At 37.9% G+C, this 19,049-nt stretch overlaps 2 protein-coding genes and 1 long non-coding RNA gene across 3 annotated transcripts in view; 1 reads left to right on the forward strand and 2 right to left on the reverse strand.

Moving 5' to 3' along the window:
• Window positions 1-9,361, reverse strand: part of LOC127792676 (leucine-rich repeat receptor-like serine/threonine-protein kinase At1g17230) — a 33,821-nt gene extending 24,460 nt beyond the window's left edge. The window contains exon 1 of the mRNA XM_052323292.1: window positions 8,976-9,361. The gene's annotated coding sequence lies outside the window, so the exon portion shown is untranslated. The remainder of the gene's footprint in view (window positions 1-8,975) is intronic.
• On the forward strand, window positions 1,091-9,823 carry LOC127792686 (uncharacterized). Its single transcript, XR_008021171.1, has 3 exons — window positions 1,091-1,696; window positions 2,244-2,383; window positions 5,308-9,823. It is a non-coding gene; the product is annotated as an uncharacterized LOC127792686 (long non-coding RNA).
• An 829-nt stretch (window positions 9,824-10,652) lies between these two features.
• On the reverse strand, window positions 10,653-12,078 carry LOC127792682 (probable glutathione S-transferase). The gene is made up of 2 exons (XM_052323306.1): window positions 11,680-12,078; window positions 10,653-11,249 (listed from the first exon to the last, which is right to left on the reverse strand). The coding sequence occupies exons 1-2, from the start codon at window positions 11,995-11,997 to the stop codon at window positions 10,908-10,910; spliced, it is 660 nt and encodes a 219-aa protein (XP_052179266.1). The 5' UTR covers window positions 11,998-12,078; the 3' UTR covers window positions 10,653-10,907.
• Window positions 12,079-19,049: the final 6,971 nt, after the last annotated feature.

Genomic DNA, 19,049 nt, shown 5'->3' on the forward strand with positions numbered 1-19,049 from the left:
TGTGGTAAAATTTCTTAATGATATTTGAAGTGTTGTATTTTTATTTGATTAAAATGTTGTATCAAAATTTTTTAAAGGATTGAAAATAAAACAAGTGTGCAGTTGTTGCCCCCAAGTTTTGAACCTTGTCACTAGTCAAGCCCAAGATTTAAGTAAAAATAAGGAACCACTTATTTATGTGCAAAAACTAATATATATAGCTGTCGACGTTTGGAATTGGTTGATCCTGATTCGTTAGCCCGCACTGGTGTAATGAATCAGAGAGGTAGAATAAGATTATCTGGTTTGGTTTTGTTGTCCTGTCGACCGATCAGCCCCTGCAAAATACTTCGATGCTTCAGTAAATAAACGAGTAAGGAAAATGCAAAGTATCATCAAGTTGGCAGGAAAAACGTACCATGACTCTAGGAAGAACTAGTTTATATATGGGAGGTGGAGAAGTCCTCCTGCATGTGTAACACCCGAGAATAATTTTGAGGATAAAAATGATGTTTGATAAAGGGCATAATTAGAATTTTGGGAAAAAATAAGACTATAGGGCACACTAACACAGCTTTGGACGATTGAATTAATCAGAGGGAGTACCTCGGACCCTAGATAGCCAAGGAAAATGGTATAGTATCGATGAACAATTAAAATTATGATTTTTAGTGATGAAAGAAATGAAATCGGGAATAGTTTTCGGTACAGCAAAAATACAGCTGCCAATTAAGTCGTATTACCGAATTGTTATAAACGATGTCCAAAAAGTCAAAAGAGAGTATCAAGGACTAGTATTCGATGTATAAAACAACCCTTAAGAGGTTTCAGGTTGAATCGAGTAGATTTGAGGTCAAATAAATCAGTCGGGCCTAAGTGTAATTTTCTAAAAATGCCCGAGGGAGGTCAAAACGGTAAATTTTTGAAAATTTCAAGGCAAAAATGAGAAGTTCTAATCTTGTGGGTCTTAGTGGTATAGTTGGATAATTAAGGGGCTTGAGAATAAGGGCCAAAATGTAAAAGGAAATTCAAAGGGGGCCAAATCGCAATTTTTGAAAATCTGCCAAAGCATGGTAGATTTGGCCAAGATTTTGGCCTGATTTTCCGGCAATTTGGGCAGCCTAGGTTCATCAGGGAGTGGCCTAGGGTGGTCTAGGAAGCGTGGGGAAGAAGTCTTGGCCGAAAATCGGCCATGTGGGGGTCGAATTTGGCTATAAATAGCCAAGGGTTTCAGCCGAAAATGAAGCATCAAATTGCTCGGTTTTGAGAGCAAATCGAGGGAAACCAATAAGAGGCTTTTGATCCTTGAGGGAAGAGGATCATTTCTGGAGATTTTGGGAATTTTTGGGGTAGTATAGAGGGTGTTTTCGCATATATATACATTCGGCCGTATATATATATATATTTTGCGTGAAATACCAAATTGGGTTGTAGAGTGATCGATCGAGCGATCTAATAAGGGGCTTTTGTTCACAAGGTGATGGGTAACTGATCTGAAAATTTTTGTGCCAATCGGAGTTCGAATCGAGGGTCAATTTGATTCGCCGGAGTTCGGTGGCGGGATAGCTTCGGTCAACTGTTTTTGGCCAAATCAGAAGGCTTCGGGTAGTCTTTTCTGAGCAAGATTGGTACCATTGGGATCGAATAAGGGAGAGGATCAGCCTGGTGTCGTCGCTTCAATTTTCCGGTGTGCCGTTGCCGGAGAAGATGACCGGAGGTATTTTTGTGTTTTTTTTAAATACTGAAAATATAGAAAATTCGATAAAAAATAGAATTAAAGTAATTAAAATTCTGGAAAAATATCCATAAATTCTAGAAAGATGAATAGTTTATTTTGATGAATTTTTATCTTGGAAATTTCTTGGGGAAATAATTATTTTTGATTTTTGAAAGGAAATCTAAATAGAAAATAAATAGGAGGAATTTTTAGGAAATTCTGAAAAAATTCCAGAAGTATAAGGAATTTATTTTATGAGTTTTGGTGATTTTTCTTGAAGTATATTCGAAGTAAATCGATGAGAAATAAATTTTCTCAAGGAAAAGTAATTATGGAAATTTGAGAAAATAGGAGAAAAATCTGGAAAATTTCCAGAAAATCCCAGAGGCTTATAAATATTTTTTTATGAATTATTATGTAAAAATATTTGATAAAATAGTCGTATAGATATTTATTTTGGATTATTAGAAAAGAAAATGGGAGACAAATAGGAAAATTGTGAGAAAATTAAGGAAAATTATAATTGTTGGATAAATGTGATGATTAGGGTGCCTTGAGGGTTGAGACGAAGTGACTCGTGCGAAGTTCGAAGAAGGCACGCAAATCGAGACAGGCACGCAAATCGAGACAGGCACGCAAATCGAGGCAAACTGCGCTTTTCAAGAAGAATTCGAATTGCGCCCAAAGGTGAGTGTTCGCCCCCAACTTTGTTTTGACTTATGAGTGATTCTACCCGAAGGGATCTTGAGTGACATGTGAATGGTTTACTGTGAATGCTCATCTCTATGGCCTGGTGTATTATGGTTGTCCAAACAGTTATTTACACATGCATTGAATTTCGTACAGTAAATTGCATACATTGAGATGTTGATTTTTATGCATGTTATGATTTTTCGGCATTGGCTTGTTTTGTGTGGTCCATGTGGGACGTAGGTTGGTAACTTGTGACGTAGCCCAGAGTGACAGCACTCGGGATGCGTACCTAGGATTAATGCTAGGTGACCCACTTGGGACGGGGCTAAGACGGACTTCACCCTACGGGACCCAAGTGACGGGGCTGAGAGTGGACACCACCCCGGTTGTTGGCTCAAGTGGCGGGGCTGCGAGTGGACACCACCTCAGGTTCCTTTGAGCAATAGCATTAATGCCGAGGTGACGTCGATTCCGAGGATAGTGCTGATGTGACATTCTTGGGGCTAGGGTTGCGTTGGGTTTTGGAATGCTTTTGAGTTGGAGCGTAAAGCCTAACAATGACAATGGGGTGATTCCCGGGTTCATATGCCGAGGTTGTCCCTCTTAAGCAGGACTATTTTGCCAATGGGCCGAAGTGGTTGTGTCGCCTTTAGAGAGATTGCATTTTCCCCGATTAGGGTTAAGTGCTATGTGGGATTCTCTTAGGCTGGTGCATGTCGGGATTTATCGATTTTGTATATGATTTTTCATATCTGCATGAAAACGTTTTTGAACTCTCACTTAGATGATTCAGCATCTAATTTGGACTATGTCCCTGAAATATTCAAACGTTCCAGGTGAAAGCAGTGGCGCCAAGGGAAAGAATATCATCGAGATGTAGTAGCTATGTTTAGTTTTCGTAGGTTTTGTCCATGATTACGATGTTCAGAGGTTATGTAATATTTTGTTATTTTCATGTGAAACATCGATTTGGTTATTGTAAAGGAATTGTCGGTTATATATCATTGAGGTTTCGATCTTGCTTCCGCTGATGTGATTGTTGATACCTGTCTTAGTTTATTATTAAATTTTGATATGCTAAGAAGGTACGATCGGGATTGACGGGAAATGATTATGATGAAGGTATAAGTATTGAGAGACTTACGTTGTGTGTTTGATGTTGAGAAAAAAAAAAATATTTCTGAAATCACGAGTTAACGTTCGTTGTGGGAAAACGGGGCATTACAACATGTGTTGTATGTCTGCAAATGATGGGACAAAATTTCCAGCGCTGACGAAAATGCCCATGCAGCAGTAAGGTGCCGACGGGACCCTTATTAATGTGGATGAGATCCATCATTAATGATAATGGGATCTAAGGTGAATGCGTGAAAATCTAGACGCGGCTGTAATGATGTTGTTGCAAAGGGCTAGGATGAGACTGATATGGGCCGATTAAATAGGCCGAGATGACGGGGCTAGATTGAGCCTGGAAGGCCCAGCTGGGATGGCCCCTAGGCCACTAATATTTTCAAGCATATGACCTTCTCGTTATGCAAGCTGATTGGCTAGGTCGATGAATTGCAAGAGTCTCTGGGAGCTCACTCGAAGTGTAGTTGGGAGCTCATTTGTATTGTAGTTAGGAGCTCGCTCATATTAAGCCCGCTTGGTCCTATGCTCTGAGCTTGGGTTCTAGTAACGCACAAGCTTGCTTCGACTTATTTAGCTCGAGGTTTATTGGGCCTTATACGATTGGGCCGGCCCGCTGAGTTGAGCCCAGCCCATAAGGAGTAGAACAGAAAATACCCATAACAATAGTAATCTGTCGACTAAATGCTTTCAATCTGTCGACTAACTCATTTTCATCTATCGACTAACCCTTGAATTTGTTGACTAAATCATTAAATTTATCGACTAATAGAAGCTTTGTATTGCATTTATTGACCGATTAATTCGTAGAAAGCTTCCAACAGCTAGTTTTTCAAATTTCAACAGATCAAAATGACTAGTTTCTCTTGAAACTCTTGAGATGCCTATAAATACAACTCATAAATGAAGTTAAAAATGATGATAGATGGGAATGGGTTGATCTAAGATTGTAAATCATTTTACTTGAGCTTATAAGAGTTTGTGCTTCAATTTCTTTTAAGTCTTTGTACTTAATTTGTTTCATTTTATTCCAAGGCTTGTATTTGATTTTGAGAGATATTGTATCTAAGAGTGTTTACTTTTAGAACCTTTCTTTTGTATCATTCTTGTATTTTTTAACTTGTAATTAGAGGGTTTCTTTGTTTAAGAAAGAGGTTTGTATTGCTTAGCTTATTGCTAGAGGACCTGCTTGTCTAAATAAGAGGTTAAAAATTCCTAATTTGTTGCTAGATGGACTATTTGGAGACATAGGAGGTTTTTAGTAGACTAATTGAAAAATACTTAGTGAGGAGTTAAAGTAGTGGATTAGCTTTAGTTTAAGTCGAACCATTATATATTGTTATCTCTTTTTTTTGCTTGTGTACTTTGTTTCATTTATTGTTTCAAGCATTTTAATAATCCTTATTTGTACTTTCTTTCATTTTTTTAAATTACCTATCAAAAATAACATATTTACAAATTTTAAGTAAAATTGACATTTTTTCCAAATATATACTCATGTGTATCAAGTTTTAATATTAAATATTTGGACTCGAGTCTTAGATTTATTATCACTTTGAGTGGTCTCATGTCATATTATTCATACCAAAATGTGATATTTCTTTGTTTTGTGAAATCTAACTTTGTCAAATCACATAAAGATTAATAAGATATAATTAACATTACGTTACCATAACATTGAACGACTATGTAAAAAGTCAAATGTTGCCGGTCTCGGTTGCTCAAAGAGTCCCAATTGACAAATCTTAGGATTGAAAGTTTGCTTGATGTTTTGATTCTGTTCTTACCAGGTGCGATGTAGCCATATGAACCGGCAACAGTAGACATGGATTTCGAGTAGGGGAAGTCGATCAATTTCGCCAAGCCAAAATCCCCCACGTGTACCTCAAGCATAACATCCAACAAAATGTTGTTTGATTTGATGTCTCGGTGAATGATCTGGGGCTTGCAATCGCAATGGAGATAGCACAGGCCTTCTGCTGCGCCAAGAACAATCCTATATCGGGCATCCCAGTCCAATAAGCAGGTTTTCCCATTCCCATGGAGTTGCTCGCCTAGGCTGCCGTTGGCCATGTACTCATACAACAGAGCGTTCGAGTCTTGGTGATAGCAGAAGCCATAGAGCTTGACAATGTTGCGGTGCCTAATCTTTCCAAGGGTCAATATCTAAGCTTGGAAGCTGCGATCAACACTAGCTCCTCCTCCGCGAGATTTCAACTTTTTAACAGCAATCACCTCGCCGCTACCCATGACAGCCTTGTAGACTGTACCGCAGGCTCCCCTGCCTACAACCGCACTTTCTGAGAAATTCCCGGTAGCTTCCACGAGGCCCTGATATGTGAAACCTTCCTTTGGGAAGTAATAATTCTCTAACACATTGGGTTTCGCTTGATTTTCAAGTGCAGCAATAGCAGGCTGCCTGCCTCTTATAATCCAACAAACACATACTGTCAAAACCAAAGAGATCAATCCCACAATCGCAGAGATAATGCTCACTAGTTTCTCTTTGGAAGAACCCTCCTTTAACCAGCTTGTTGAATATGGCCAGCGCCGCGTAGCACCTAATCCAGGCAAGCCATTGTTTCCAGCGAAGTTGCTAGAATCCATCCTTCTGAAAACAGGGGTGTTTGGCTCGGCTCCAACGAGGTTATTGTTGGATAGGTTGCAGACCAGCAGGCTGATCAACTCGCCAATTGAAGCTGGAATTTCACCACCAAGGTGATTGTCGTTTAAATATAGCGATTCCAGCATCTGCAAGTTCCCAAGATTGGCTGGAATTGTGCCGGATAGAGCATTGTGGATTATATTGAGGGCAATTTGAAGAGACAAAAGTTGACCAAACTCAACAGGGATATACCCAGAGAAAAAGTTCCCTCCCATCTGCAATTCTGTAAGCCTGGCTAGACTCCCCAATGTGCTTGGTATCGGTCCACTCAGTCTATTATCAGAGAGCTTAAGCAATTCCAGATTCACTAGGTTGCCAAGCTCATTTGGGAGATAGCCAGTGAATTTATTCCTGCTAAGATCAAGCCTCTGGAGCTTTGTACAGTTGCCTAACTCATGAGGAATACTCCCGGTGAGCCGGTTAGAAGATACATTGAATGTGACAAGCTGTACTAGTTTTCCAACCTCAGGCGGGATAATCCCCACAAAGTAGTTGTCAGATAAGAGCAGCCTCTTCAAATTCCTAAGCTCTCCTAATTCGGGCAGTATCACTCCCAAGAATCTGTTTCGATAGAGTTCGAGAGCAGACAGGTTGTGAAGTTTAGGAAACTCAATTGGGAGGCTCCCTGTAAGCAGATTATCTCCTAACATTAGCTGTATAAGGGACTTGCACGTTTGCAGACCATGAGGAATATTTCCAGATAACTGGTTCGAGCCAAGGCTTAGAAAATTCAGTTTCCTGAACTTGCAAAGTTGTGGAGGTATGCTACCTGTGAGATGATTGGCAGACATGTCAAGAATGGAGAGGTTACTGTTAACGCCAATAAGAGGGGGAATAGTTCCCTCAAGATGGTTGTCGAAGAGTTGTAAATCCTCCAAGAATGTGAGGTTCTGTAGCTCCAAGGGAATTCTACCCGTCAAATTATTTATCGACAAATCTAACTTCCTCAGCTGCTGTAACTGTCCAAGCTCTCTTGGTATGCTTCCCTGCAGGAGGTTTTCAAAAAGTTGGAGTAAGCGGAGGTTAGGAATCCGGCCCAACTCTGGTGGAATGAATCCACTTAAATTGTTCTCAGAAAGATCGATCTCAACAGCACTTGAACAATCTCCTAGCTCCCTAGGAATTGTTCCATTCAACTGGTTGGTGTAAATGTACAACTTCTTCAACCGGGTCAATTTTCCAATCTCCTTGGGGAGGCTTCCACTAAAGGAATTTCCATGCAGAGCAAGCAGTTCCAAGCTGCTGAAGTTCCCAATTTCAGGAGGAATCTCGCCAGAGAGAAGGTTTTGCCAAAGTATCAAGTCAGTGAGATTCTTAACCCTCTGAAGCTCTACAGGGAAAAAACCTTCTAACCTATTCTGTGCCAACCCCAGTACCTGCAAGCCCTCACATTTGCTGATCTCTACCGGGATTGGACCGGAGAAGAAGTTTTGGCCGGCCCTTATAATCCTTAGCCATTTCAAGTTACCAAGTGAAAGTGGGAGCATTCCAGTGAAGTTGTTACTGTAAATTACTAACTCTTCAAGCATAGTTAAATTCCCAATCTCCTCTGGGATTTCACCATATATATAGTTCTCACACAGAGAGAGCTTTCTTAGGGTTGAAATTTTGCAGATTTGGGCTGGTAATTCCCCATGGAATCTGTTAGTGCACAGGTCTAAAACCTCTAAATTATGGCAGTAAGCAAGATCACTAGGAATGGGGCCAGCAATGAAATTGGATGAAACGTTGAACAGAGTCAAGTAAGGGATCTTACAAATGAAGGGAGATGGATTGCCAGACAAGTTTAAGCCACTGAGATTGATAGAAAATACCTTGAATTCATCAGTGCAAGCTATACCTGTCCAATGGCATGGAGTTAAATCAAAGGGGTTCCAGCTTTGGAGATTGTTGTGGGGATCAAGAAGGGATCTTTTGAACTCCAAGAGAACAAACCCCTCCTGGTTTAAAGATTCAACCTTGATGATAAACAAGCAGCAAGCCATCAGCACCAAATGGAGATGTTGCTGAACGTGTTGAGTCATCTGCCTTGCCAATTTCCAAGGGATGAAAAGAGGGCAAGAAAACAAAAAACCTAGATGCTAGGTTTCCATTGCAAGATTGTTATAGACGGCAAAGTTGATGAGCACTCAAGAGGTGCAAAAGCTATATTGTAAACAAGTCATGGATCAAAATTAGGGTAATGAGTGCGTATTTTAGCTAACAAAAATGCAGCCATGCATAGAAAGAACCCAATAAGGAATTAGTGAGGATAGAGAAACAGAGACTATGAGATGTGAAATTGACCCAAGAGGACTGAAGATACCCAACTGAACCTGCAGCCCTGCAGAGCAGTGTGAAACATAAATAAGGAGAGATGGGTAGAAATAGCGAGGACAGGATAAGTGAGAGAGAGAGAGAGAGAGAGAGAGAGAGAGAGAGAGAGATGTGCAAACCTTTAAAAGAGAGACCATAACTCTGAAGGGCCTACGATGGTCTCTTCTATTATTAGGGTTCAAATCTCTCAGAGCAACTCGTGGACCTAATAAGTTTATGGGCGCACACTTAAAACAACTAGTGGTTGCGGCTTCTCATAATCGAGAAAAAAGGCGTGAAAAGATTGATTAAAGAAGGCAAGAAGCGAGAGAGAGAGAGAGAGAGAGAGAGAGAGAGAGGGCAGTTCTACCATCAGAGTCACGATCCAAAAACAGAGCCAGAGAAGGAAAAATGGAGTCGACCCTGCACTTTACAGCCGGGAAGTGAGTGCCCAAGTTGGGTTTTGCTTTTGTTCATCATGTTCTTCTTCAATTCAACCTTTTCTTTCTGATCAACATTTGTTGCTGTTTCTGCTGCTACTGCTACCTCCACTTGTCTTCTCTTCTCTTCTGATTCTTATCATTATTTCCCATTGGTTGGTGGGTGGACCATATATAACAGTAGTAGAGAATGGAGATGAAGACGAGTCACGGGAATAAATGGATTGCAATCTCCGCCATTGTTGCTTGGCCTAAATTAATGTTTCTTTTGACTGTTTGGGATAGGGAGAAATCTGGGAAGCAATGATTCTGCATGTTGAAACTTGAAGCATGATTGTGAGAAAGTGCAGGCTCTATCTGCCCCAATTTCCTCAAATTCAGTGGCCTCTTGCCCACTTTAATGAGTTGGGTCATCTGGCAATTTGCTCATGGCTTAAGTTTTCATATTCAGGTTTGAATTTTTTGATGATCCATCACAATCACACACAGGCCTTGTGTAGTTTGTCTTCTAGTTCTAGTAGTTAGGTTTAGTCATATAAAAAAAAATCATCATATTAGTATACAATATTTTTGCTATAATTATTGATGATATAGAACAATCACTCTAATTTTGTGGGAATTTAAACAGTCTGATTTTAAGGAGACTTGGGTGCTCATTAGTTAAAAGAAAACAGTTCCCAGATTTTGTATCAGTATTAATCTTAATTAAACTAAAATCTCATGTTTTTCTATTTTAAAAAACCCTAAGACTCCCCCTTGTTTGTGAAGAAAACAGTTACAAATGTCTCAAATCTGTTCTCTAATGATCCGTATAAATTTGAAAATACTGTTTTCCACTGGACATCTTCCTGCACTCTTTAAACTTAATAAACTAAGATAATTATTATATCAAATTTCATTTGATAATATCTTAACATGAATAGGGGCAGATGCACTTGCAATTTTGTATTTAGCAGTATGCTTTGACTATTTCTTCTGTGATAATGAAACGATTTAGAAACTAATCTACAAAATTATTTTTCATCATCACATATAGAGCTTTCAAGCTTTTAAAAGTCAGGATTTTCTTTCTTAATTAATTCATTAATAGTGAATGTTGCTATACTGCTTTTTTCCCCCTTGATTCGTTGCTACTTCTTTTGCAATCTCTGCTGTTTTTCCACTCAAAAGATCTGGGTTTTTCATGTTTCCACGTGGGTATTCTTTCTTTAGCTTGTTTGTCTCTTGTACCCAAGTCATCAAAGCCCTCTAAACTTTTGTTTCCGCTTTTTCTTGCCTTTTCTCAGCACCCAAACATGGGTATCAAAGCAGAATTTCCAGTTCTCCAACCGCACCACCTAGAATCTTTGGTGCTCCCTTCCCTTGGCCATATGAACCTCCTCTGGTGCTGTCATGTACAGCTCTGGTCATATTAAAGTCTATAGCGTTCGCCAATAATCAGTCCATTTTATCAGTGCAATTTTCACTTTTCTGCAGAACAGTGCATATAACTGTGCCCACTAAATATGGCAATACGTTTGGGTCTCTCTTCAATCAATCCATATACTCTTTAGATGGTTGACACTATAATGACCAGTTTAATGTGCAGACCTCAAGGGTCGAGTATTTCAATCCCTTTTAATTCTTTTGTCACACTTTGCACTATTTTCCTATACCTTCCCATATTTTCATTCAATTCCAAACAATGTCACCAGCGCAAGAGAACTTGCCAGACCCAATTGAAATAGCCAAAAAATGAAATTGAAACAGTAGACTGCTTGAATTTCTCAACATTTTCCGGGGAAATAAACACTGCTTCATGCAAAGCATTCACACAAACACATAAACCACTGTTTAGAAAACAAAAATCTTTTACATGGCCTGTGCCCAGAACACACATTTAAGTGTATCCATTTATTAAAGAGGAAAACTAACACATCCTCAAGAGCAAAAAGTTCAAGAACTTCTAGAGCCAATCAACACCAAACTTGAAAGCACCTCAAATCCAGAGTTAATCAGCACCAAACTTCTTTCTGAGCCCCACAACATAGTCATAAACCTTGTGGGGGTCGGCCAGGGACTTGGAAACACTCTCCCTCTCCATGCACCTCTTGGCCCAAGCTATCAGCTTGGGGCACTCTGCCTCTATGTTCAAGTTCCCAAAAGTTTCATAGGCATAAAACCAGCAGTAGAAGGTCACCAGAGCTATGTCCACGTACCCAAATTTCTCCCCACCAAAATATGGCTTCTCCCCAAGTGCTCCTTCCAGCACTTTCAGGACATCTACGAACTCCTTGGCTTCCTCCTGTTCCTCCCCTTTTGTGAACAACACCTTCCTCAGAGCACCATACAACTGCAAGCAATTTCACAAACATTTTATGTGTTAGACAACTCCTCAAATTTCATTTTGATAGAAATAAAGTTCCTAATAATCCCACGTTAAGTAGAGATAGAGATTGATGTCAGGTTGTTGCCTATTGTCTATGAATAAGTCGCCCGTTAGACAGAGAATCGAGTTCTGTGATCAGTCTGTTATCTTAGATTATAGAAGACTCTTGAGTTTTTCAGTTTTCTATGTGCAAAATTTTATCTTACTTAAGTTGGTGAATTATCTAATTATTGTGGAATCATAGATGAATGCATCAAAGGTGAACCGCACTACACATCTTTTTGTGTAATTTTTTCTCTCAATTTCTGTGCTTAATCAGCCACATAAAACTTTCAATCACCGTATATCTGCAAGCAATTTCACAAACACCTTACGTGCACAATCAGAAGTGTACCTTTTGGTCGATATAGTCAGCCCAGAATCTGGCCTGGGCTCTCTGGTAAGGATCAGAGGGCAATAGTGGGCATTTCTCGTTCCAGACCTCATCAATATACTGAACAATTATAAGGGATTCACAGACTGGTTTTCCATTGTGGATGAGAACAGGGATCTTCTTGTGAATCGGGTTCATCTCCAGTAGGAGCTGGCTCTTATCGGTCAATTTCTCCTCTCTGTACTCGTACTCAACGCCCTTCTCTTTCAGCGCAATCATGACCCTCATTCCAAACATGCTCACCCATGAATTCAGCAGAACAACCCCATGAGAAGCCATTGTCGAACGCCTCAACAAAGGAAAGAACCCAGATGAAGCTCCGGTGAAGATGAAACCGATGCGGTTCGCTTATATATATATATATATATTAATGGATGGATGGTGGATTCTAGGTGGGCGATCGGTATAAAGATGACTGTGGAGCACGGCAAACGGCAATTAATGCGATTAAAAGATCTTGCTGCTTCTGGGCTCTTCTGCTATTGGCCGCATGCTGACGGTTAACGTTGCCGTTTGTGATGGATGCCATGACGATGGAATCAGAGAACATCATCCATATTAGATTTTTCTTTCAATAATGCTATTCATTCATGTAGAGGATATTTTGAGTGGATCTATGCTTTATTTAGATGAATAATATTATTTCTTTTTTTGTCTTTTTATGATTTTTTTACTCATTTTAATTACACTTTTTGATTTATTTTTAAAAATTAATTTAATTTTTATATTTTAATATTTATTTACGTGACAATTTAAATTTTTATTATTTCTTTAAACTTTTATTTTTTAAATTAATTAACTCAAAATTAAATTGAGTATAAAAATATCAGAGTATAAAAATTAAATTGAGTTAAAAATAAGATTCAAAAGTATAATAAAAATTTTAAATAATTAAACAAAAAATATAAAATACAAAAACAAAAATATAAATTTAGGAAAGCAAAAAATATCTTCCCTTTCCTTTTCACAGCAACTTCTTTTTATTTTCTATTCCAGTGATACTTGCTGACGTCATATGTATGCAATAATCTCCTTCTCACATTTAGGATTTTTAAATTTGAATTATATTTCAGTTCGTTCGATTTAATCTCTTATTTATTTATAATTTTTTAATTAAATTTTTGATCTAGTTTAGTTTGAATTCTTATATGAAAATTAATTGTAATTAAAATAATCTTATTATTTATTAATAGAGTAATACTAATCTTAAGCAGTAATAAATATGTCTTATTTTTAAAAATTAAATATTTTTATTATTTGATAATAAATATATATTATTTTAAATTATTTAATTAATTAATAAAAATATTTAAATACTGAAAACAAGACCTAAAGTGCATTTATTGCCGCTTAACCATTATCTTTAGGGCAATGTTTGATATTACCATTATTAATAATATAATATAAATTAAATTTAAATTACAAGGGTTTAAACTAAAATTATATCATATGAAGTCTCCATAAAACTAAGCATAATTATATGAAGTCTACCTGAAATTTATCTTTTATCTTATTGTTTTTTAACACAACAACTATTTGAGATAATGTAATGATATATATTTATGTATATGAACCTTTTGCCCCCTTGCACTATGCGTACTTGTACTTTTTTTGGACCAATTTAATTAAAAGTGAGTTAAATACTCATTAGCTGCATCAATAATAGGTACAAAATTAACATAATTTTAAATGTTTTTAAGTAAAATTGGCATTTTCTCTGAATATATATATATATATCAAGTTTTAATATTAAATGTTTGGGTTCTAGTATTAGATTTACTATCACTTTGAGTGGTCTCGCGTCATATTATTCATGCCAAAATATGATATTTTTTTATTTTATGAAATCTAACTTTGTCGAATCACATAAAGATTAATAAGATATAATTAATATTAAGTTACTATTGTAATGATCCGCCTTTTTCAATGTGCCGTTATTCTCAATTTTTTTTTTTCATCACAAATTCCTCGATATAAAGTGGCCATAAATATATACATCATTTCATAAGGAAAGGTAGTTTAAACACTTGCGAAAGTAAAATCAGAATTTAATGAAATATTGTAATTGTAAAGAAGGTAAATCTATACAACATTGCTTAATAACTATAATATTATAATTTTTGGCAGACACATCAATCATAAAATAGCTAAAACATGACTTCTAACAAGATTCTCACAAATTGTCCTAGCACTAGCGTATGACTTATTACACGACTACCAACATGTTCAGCTTTCAACAATCTCCCTAGCTTTTTGCCTGCTCGTCTTGCTTGAAGCGTTGAATATTCGAGAGACAAAATCCAATATTAAAAGATGAATCTTTTAAGTGAGGGTTAAAATAAATTTTATGAATGTATGATGTATGGGCATAAAAATCAATTGACGCCCGAAAGCAGCTTTGATAGCATTCTAGCCCCTGTATGAAAACTAAAGTAGTCATCCCGGCAAACACACATGGCATGGGATACCCCTATGATCATTTTGACAATCACTCTTAGGGAAATGCAGATCAAATTACTAGGGCAATATCCCACCCCATCATGTCTAACAAGAATAACACAAATAACAACATGCCAATAATATCATGCCCAATGAAAAATCATATTTATCGAGGTAATATAAAATAATTATGCATAAGTATGACAAGATACACATAAAACACATAAATTTGGCAAATCCCTCGTAATCTCATGCTCATTTAGGTAAACACACCACATATATAATTTTCGGGTGAACCGGTCACCTTGCTTTAGCTCATTAGACTTCCTTGGTATGCATACCCTAACCTCGAAACTCGTGTCTCTGTAAATTTCTTGGCCAAAATTTTCGGGATATAAATAAAACATAATTTCTTAATTTTTCAAAAAAAAAAAAAAAAAAATTCCCCTCTTTTTCCCTTACCTTATGCGTTGCCCACTCGCGTGATGGCTGGTCATATTCTTCAGCCTCTCTTTCATCGTTGACGATTGATTTTGGTTTGTTTCTTCGATTTTCTTCTTCTCTCTCAGCCAACTCGATATTTCGAACACAATGGCACACCATTTAGTTCGAAACAACGGTCGAACACCCAATTTTTGGCTATTTAAATCTCGGCTTCGACAACCTCAATTTTTAGGCCAAGCTTCAAAACTACCTCAAATCACCTCCAAAATTTTCAAAAATGATTCTTAATACCTCAAGAACAAAAACCCTCTATCAAATCCTCACAATTTCTCCAAGAAAACTCGAATTACACGATTTAATTTATGTAAATTCTCGACCCAACCTTGACTATTTATAGATGTTTCTGATTGCCTCTTCGGCCAATCTCGACCTCGTCTTACACCGCAAGGCCTATCCTTGGCTATGATGTGTAAGAACCCATATTTTCGTAACATTGCCACATAATTTAGACAAATTTAGAATATCAAAAAATTGGTTTGATAGCAGGTATAAGTTCCGAATCGACTCCAGGGAATGCCTTGGAGTGAAATTGTCCAAGGAAAATGATACGAAATTGATGAGCATCCCGAGATAAGAATTATGGTATCGAAAGAAATATGATCGGGAACGATTTTCGATATAGCTAAAATGCAGCTGCTATTTAGGCTGCAAAATTGAATCTTTGTAGGAGACGTTCGGGAAGTCAACGGAAGTTTGAGGAGGCTTTGATTTTTCGTAATGAGCAACCTTTTGGTGGTTTCGGGATGAAGCGATAGCTCGGTAAGGACATTGGGGCCAATCGTCTTTTTCGACTAAGTTTTGAGTTATTAATTTTGGATTTTCAGCATCGAAATGCAAATTAATTCAGTGTTTGAGGGCATGGTTGCAATAAGAAAATTACCCAGGTGATATTAGATGAGTTACGGGGATTAAAAGTGTAATTTTCCTTATATGTTGATGTATTATATAATAGTTATATATATATATATATACATCTCGTGCGTGCGTGAGTCCATCCATCTGCAACTTACCCATGCCCTGTAACCTTCAAGCCACATCCTGCAAGATTGAAGTCACGTCTTTGCAAGTTTTGGAAGGATTTGCACGTCAAGAGGGATGGGCAATGCAATTGGGGCGGTGAGTTCTCTATAAATAGAGAAAGAAATGGGAAGCAAATGGCAGTGAGCCATGAGGGCTTCGACTGAGAGAGAAAAGAAGAGCTCGTGAGATGCGAGAGAGAATGAGAGAGATCATAGGGAGAGGTGGAGGTCGATCAATGGTTGGCTAGAGGAGGAAGTCGCAAGTAACAAGGTGGGAGTAGCCGTGACAGCCATGGCCATGACTTGAGCAACGCCCATGACAGCTCGCAGCAACAGCATGCCGCGATGGGGTGGTTCACGGGAGGCTAGAGAGGCGATGCGGGTGGCGATGTCGGTTGATGGTGGCTGAGCCGGGAGCAGCGACGGTGGAAGCGAGGCAGGAGGTCGATGGAGGGCCAAGCGGCGGCGACTGCAAGCTGTGCGTGGGAGTTGCAGGTCGCGCAAGGAAGAAGAAAAAGAAGAAAAAAAGAAAAGAAAAGAAAAGAAAAAAAAGAGAAAATAAAATGAGAAAAATATAAAAAAATATCAAAAAATAGGATTTGGATATTTATTAATATATTGGAGATTTTGGGCGAGAAAATTATTCAGGCACGCATTTTGAGGATATGACATGCATACCGAGGAAGCTAGAAATGCCAAGTTAAGGTAAGTAAAATTCCTTAGAAAATTTTAGAAATTCGAGAATATTATTTTATGAATTTTCATAGTAAAATATTTGAGAAAATATTTGAGAAATATTTAGTTTGGATTTATTGAGGAAAAATAAGAAAAAATAGAGAGAAAAATAAAGAAAATGCAAGAAATTATGGAAAATAGGTTTTAATCCTTATTTAATCAAATATGGTGATTAAGATACTTTGAGGCTTAAGTTGAAATGACTTGTGCGAATTTTGAGATTGGCACGCAAATCGAGGTGATGCACGTATTTCGAGATAAGGCATGGATATCGAGGTAGCCTGATAAGTTTGAGAAAGTAAGTGGTGCTTCCAAACTAGATTTAGTTTTATGAAAAATGCTTGGTTTGTAGGTGATTTATGTTTCAAACCCTGATCCTTGAGAATGTTTTCATCATATTGACATGCCTTGATATGTATCCATCACGTAGACTACATACATGACATGATTATGAAATGCATATGTACACGTTGAAATCATTGATCACATGCATGTTGTCCATTGGGAGTACGAACTGGCGCCACTACTTTACCAAGGGTGCCCCCATAAAACCCCGGCTTCAAAAGATGTGGTCGTAAAAATAGGTGTAGGAGGAAGAGCCCAGATTGTAACGCCCCGTTTTTTTTTCAAGCGCGCTATAATTTAGGATAATTCTGGGATAATAATTTTTTTTTCAATACTACTAAAACTAAACCATATTGTTTCTCATATCCATCCCAAAATTTTCATGCATCTATCTCGAGAGAGAATTATCATAAACATAAAATACAGAAGCTAGAATCGAACATAACATCATAACATTCATCATAAATCAATTCTTACATCACGGGAACATAAATTTCTCAACATGACTTAATACATAACATAAGTTCTCAACTAACATTAACCTTAAATAAGGTTCTATATTATCATTCCTCAAAACATTTAGAATTCGAAGTAGCAGAACTTAAATACATGAGATACATAACATACATTTAACTGATCATATAACTCATTATGCACTTTGCTAAGTGCCATTTCATGCCTCATTCGTCCTCGTTTCTGCTACAATCTCCATCTGTGATGTTTGAATATTCTAGGGGCAAAGCCTAAGTTAGATGATGAATCATCTAAGTAAGTGAACAAAACATTTAATGTTCATGTATTATGCAATGCATATAACATCATAACTCTCATGTTTGGGTCGAGTGCACCTTAAGATTACCCGCCATTTTTTCAATCTCCTTGCCAGACCAGGGTGTATGGGTACACCTTTGGCAAAGTAACGAAGCCAGTACCTAATCCCAAACCCATGCAACGTATGACCGTGAATCTCATCATACTCATATGCATATTTCATAAATCAAAACATGTAAATGCAATCTACAGACATACTCACATCAAGGCATGACAATATGATAAAATCATTTATATAAGATCAGATTTTGGGGTCGAACAACTTACAAACCAAGTATTTTTATAAAACTAAATCCATTTGAGAAGTACCACTTACCTTCTCAAGCTTATCGGCTATCTCGATATTCATGCATTGCCTCGAAATATGCGTATTGCCTCGTTTTGCGTGCCAACCTCAAAATTCGCACAAGTCATTTTAACTTAAGCCTCAAAGCACCCTGATCATCATATTTATTTAAATAAGCATTAAAACTTATTTTTCGATAATTTCTTGCATTTTCTTTCTATTTTCTTCATTTTTTCCTTCTAAAAATTCAAATAAATATTTCCGGGTCTATTTTCTCCAATCTTTTTCCACAACAATTCATTAAAGTCTAATGACATCAAAGGAAAATTACTGGACTTACCTTAAACCCTCGTTTACACGCAAAACGAGGTTGGTTGGTGCAGAAATCGAGACATCAGAAAGGCAAACCTCAAAACTTTTTGCATAAACCCCATAAAATATTTTTCTAAAATTTCTGGGATTTTTTCCCAAATTTTCTAAGCTCGCATGCAATGGCGGGTGGCTCTGCGCGTGAAGGCCACACGCCGACCTTCTTCTCCGGCGACGGCACACCAGAGCTCCTGGTTTTCTTCACCTTGATGATCCCCTCATTGAATTGATCACGATGGCATACCTTGGGGGCTGAAAGGATCACCGGAAAGCCTCTGATTGGCCGGCTAAACTCTTGGCCAGGCGGACCGCCTCCCATCTTCGGCGAATTCGAATACCCTCTCAAATGACCACAAAAATGCTTCAAACTTACCAGAAAGAATCATCTCGGCCTAGGGAGAAAAAGCCTCTTATTTGTGAGCCTTAATTCATTCAAAAAGTGGAGCAATTTGAAGCTCCAAACTTTGAAAAACCCTCAGCCACCTCTCGGCTATTTATAGCCAAACCCAAGCAACAAAGCCTCATTGGCCGTTCAATCCAACCTCTAAGGAGTCTCTACCTCCCCTAGATCTTCCTTAACAAACCCTCATCCAACCAAGCAAAGCCACTTACAGTTGCGACAAACCGACCAGCTTTCTGGTCGAATTTTCTTCAAAATTCGGCCACCCTGGTGGCCATTGTCGGCCACAACTTGACCCAAAGATGTCCCTGACCAACCCTTATGGGTTTCCTGTGGCCAATTTGGCGAATGGAAATGGCTGGTTGGCCATTGTTGCTTTGAAAGTTTCTTGAAATTACACTTT

The sequence above is a fragment of the Diospyros lotus genome, chromosome 15 (assembly GCF_014633365.1).
Source record: "Diospyros lotus cultivar Yz01 chromosome 15, ASM1463336v1, whole genome shotgun sequence".
Classification (NCBI taxonomy): domain Eukaryota; kingdom Viridiplantae; phylum Streptophyta; class Magnoliopsida; order Ericales; family Ebenaceae; genus Diospyros; species Diospyros lotus.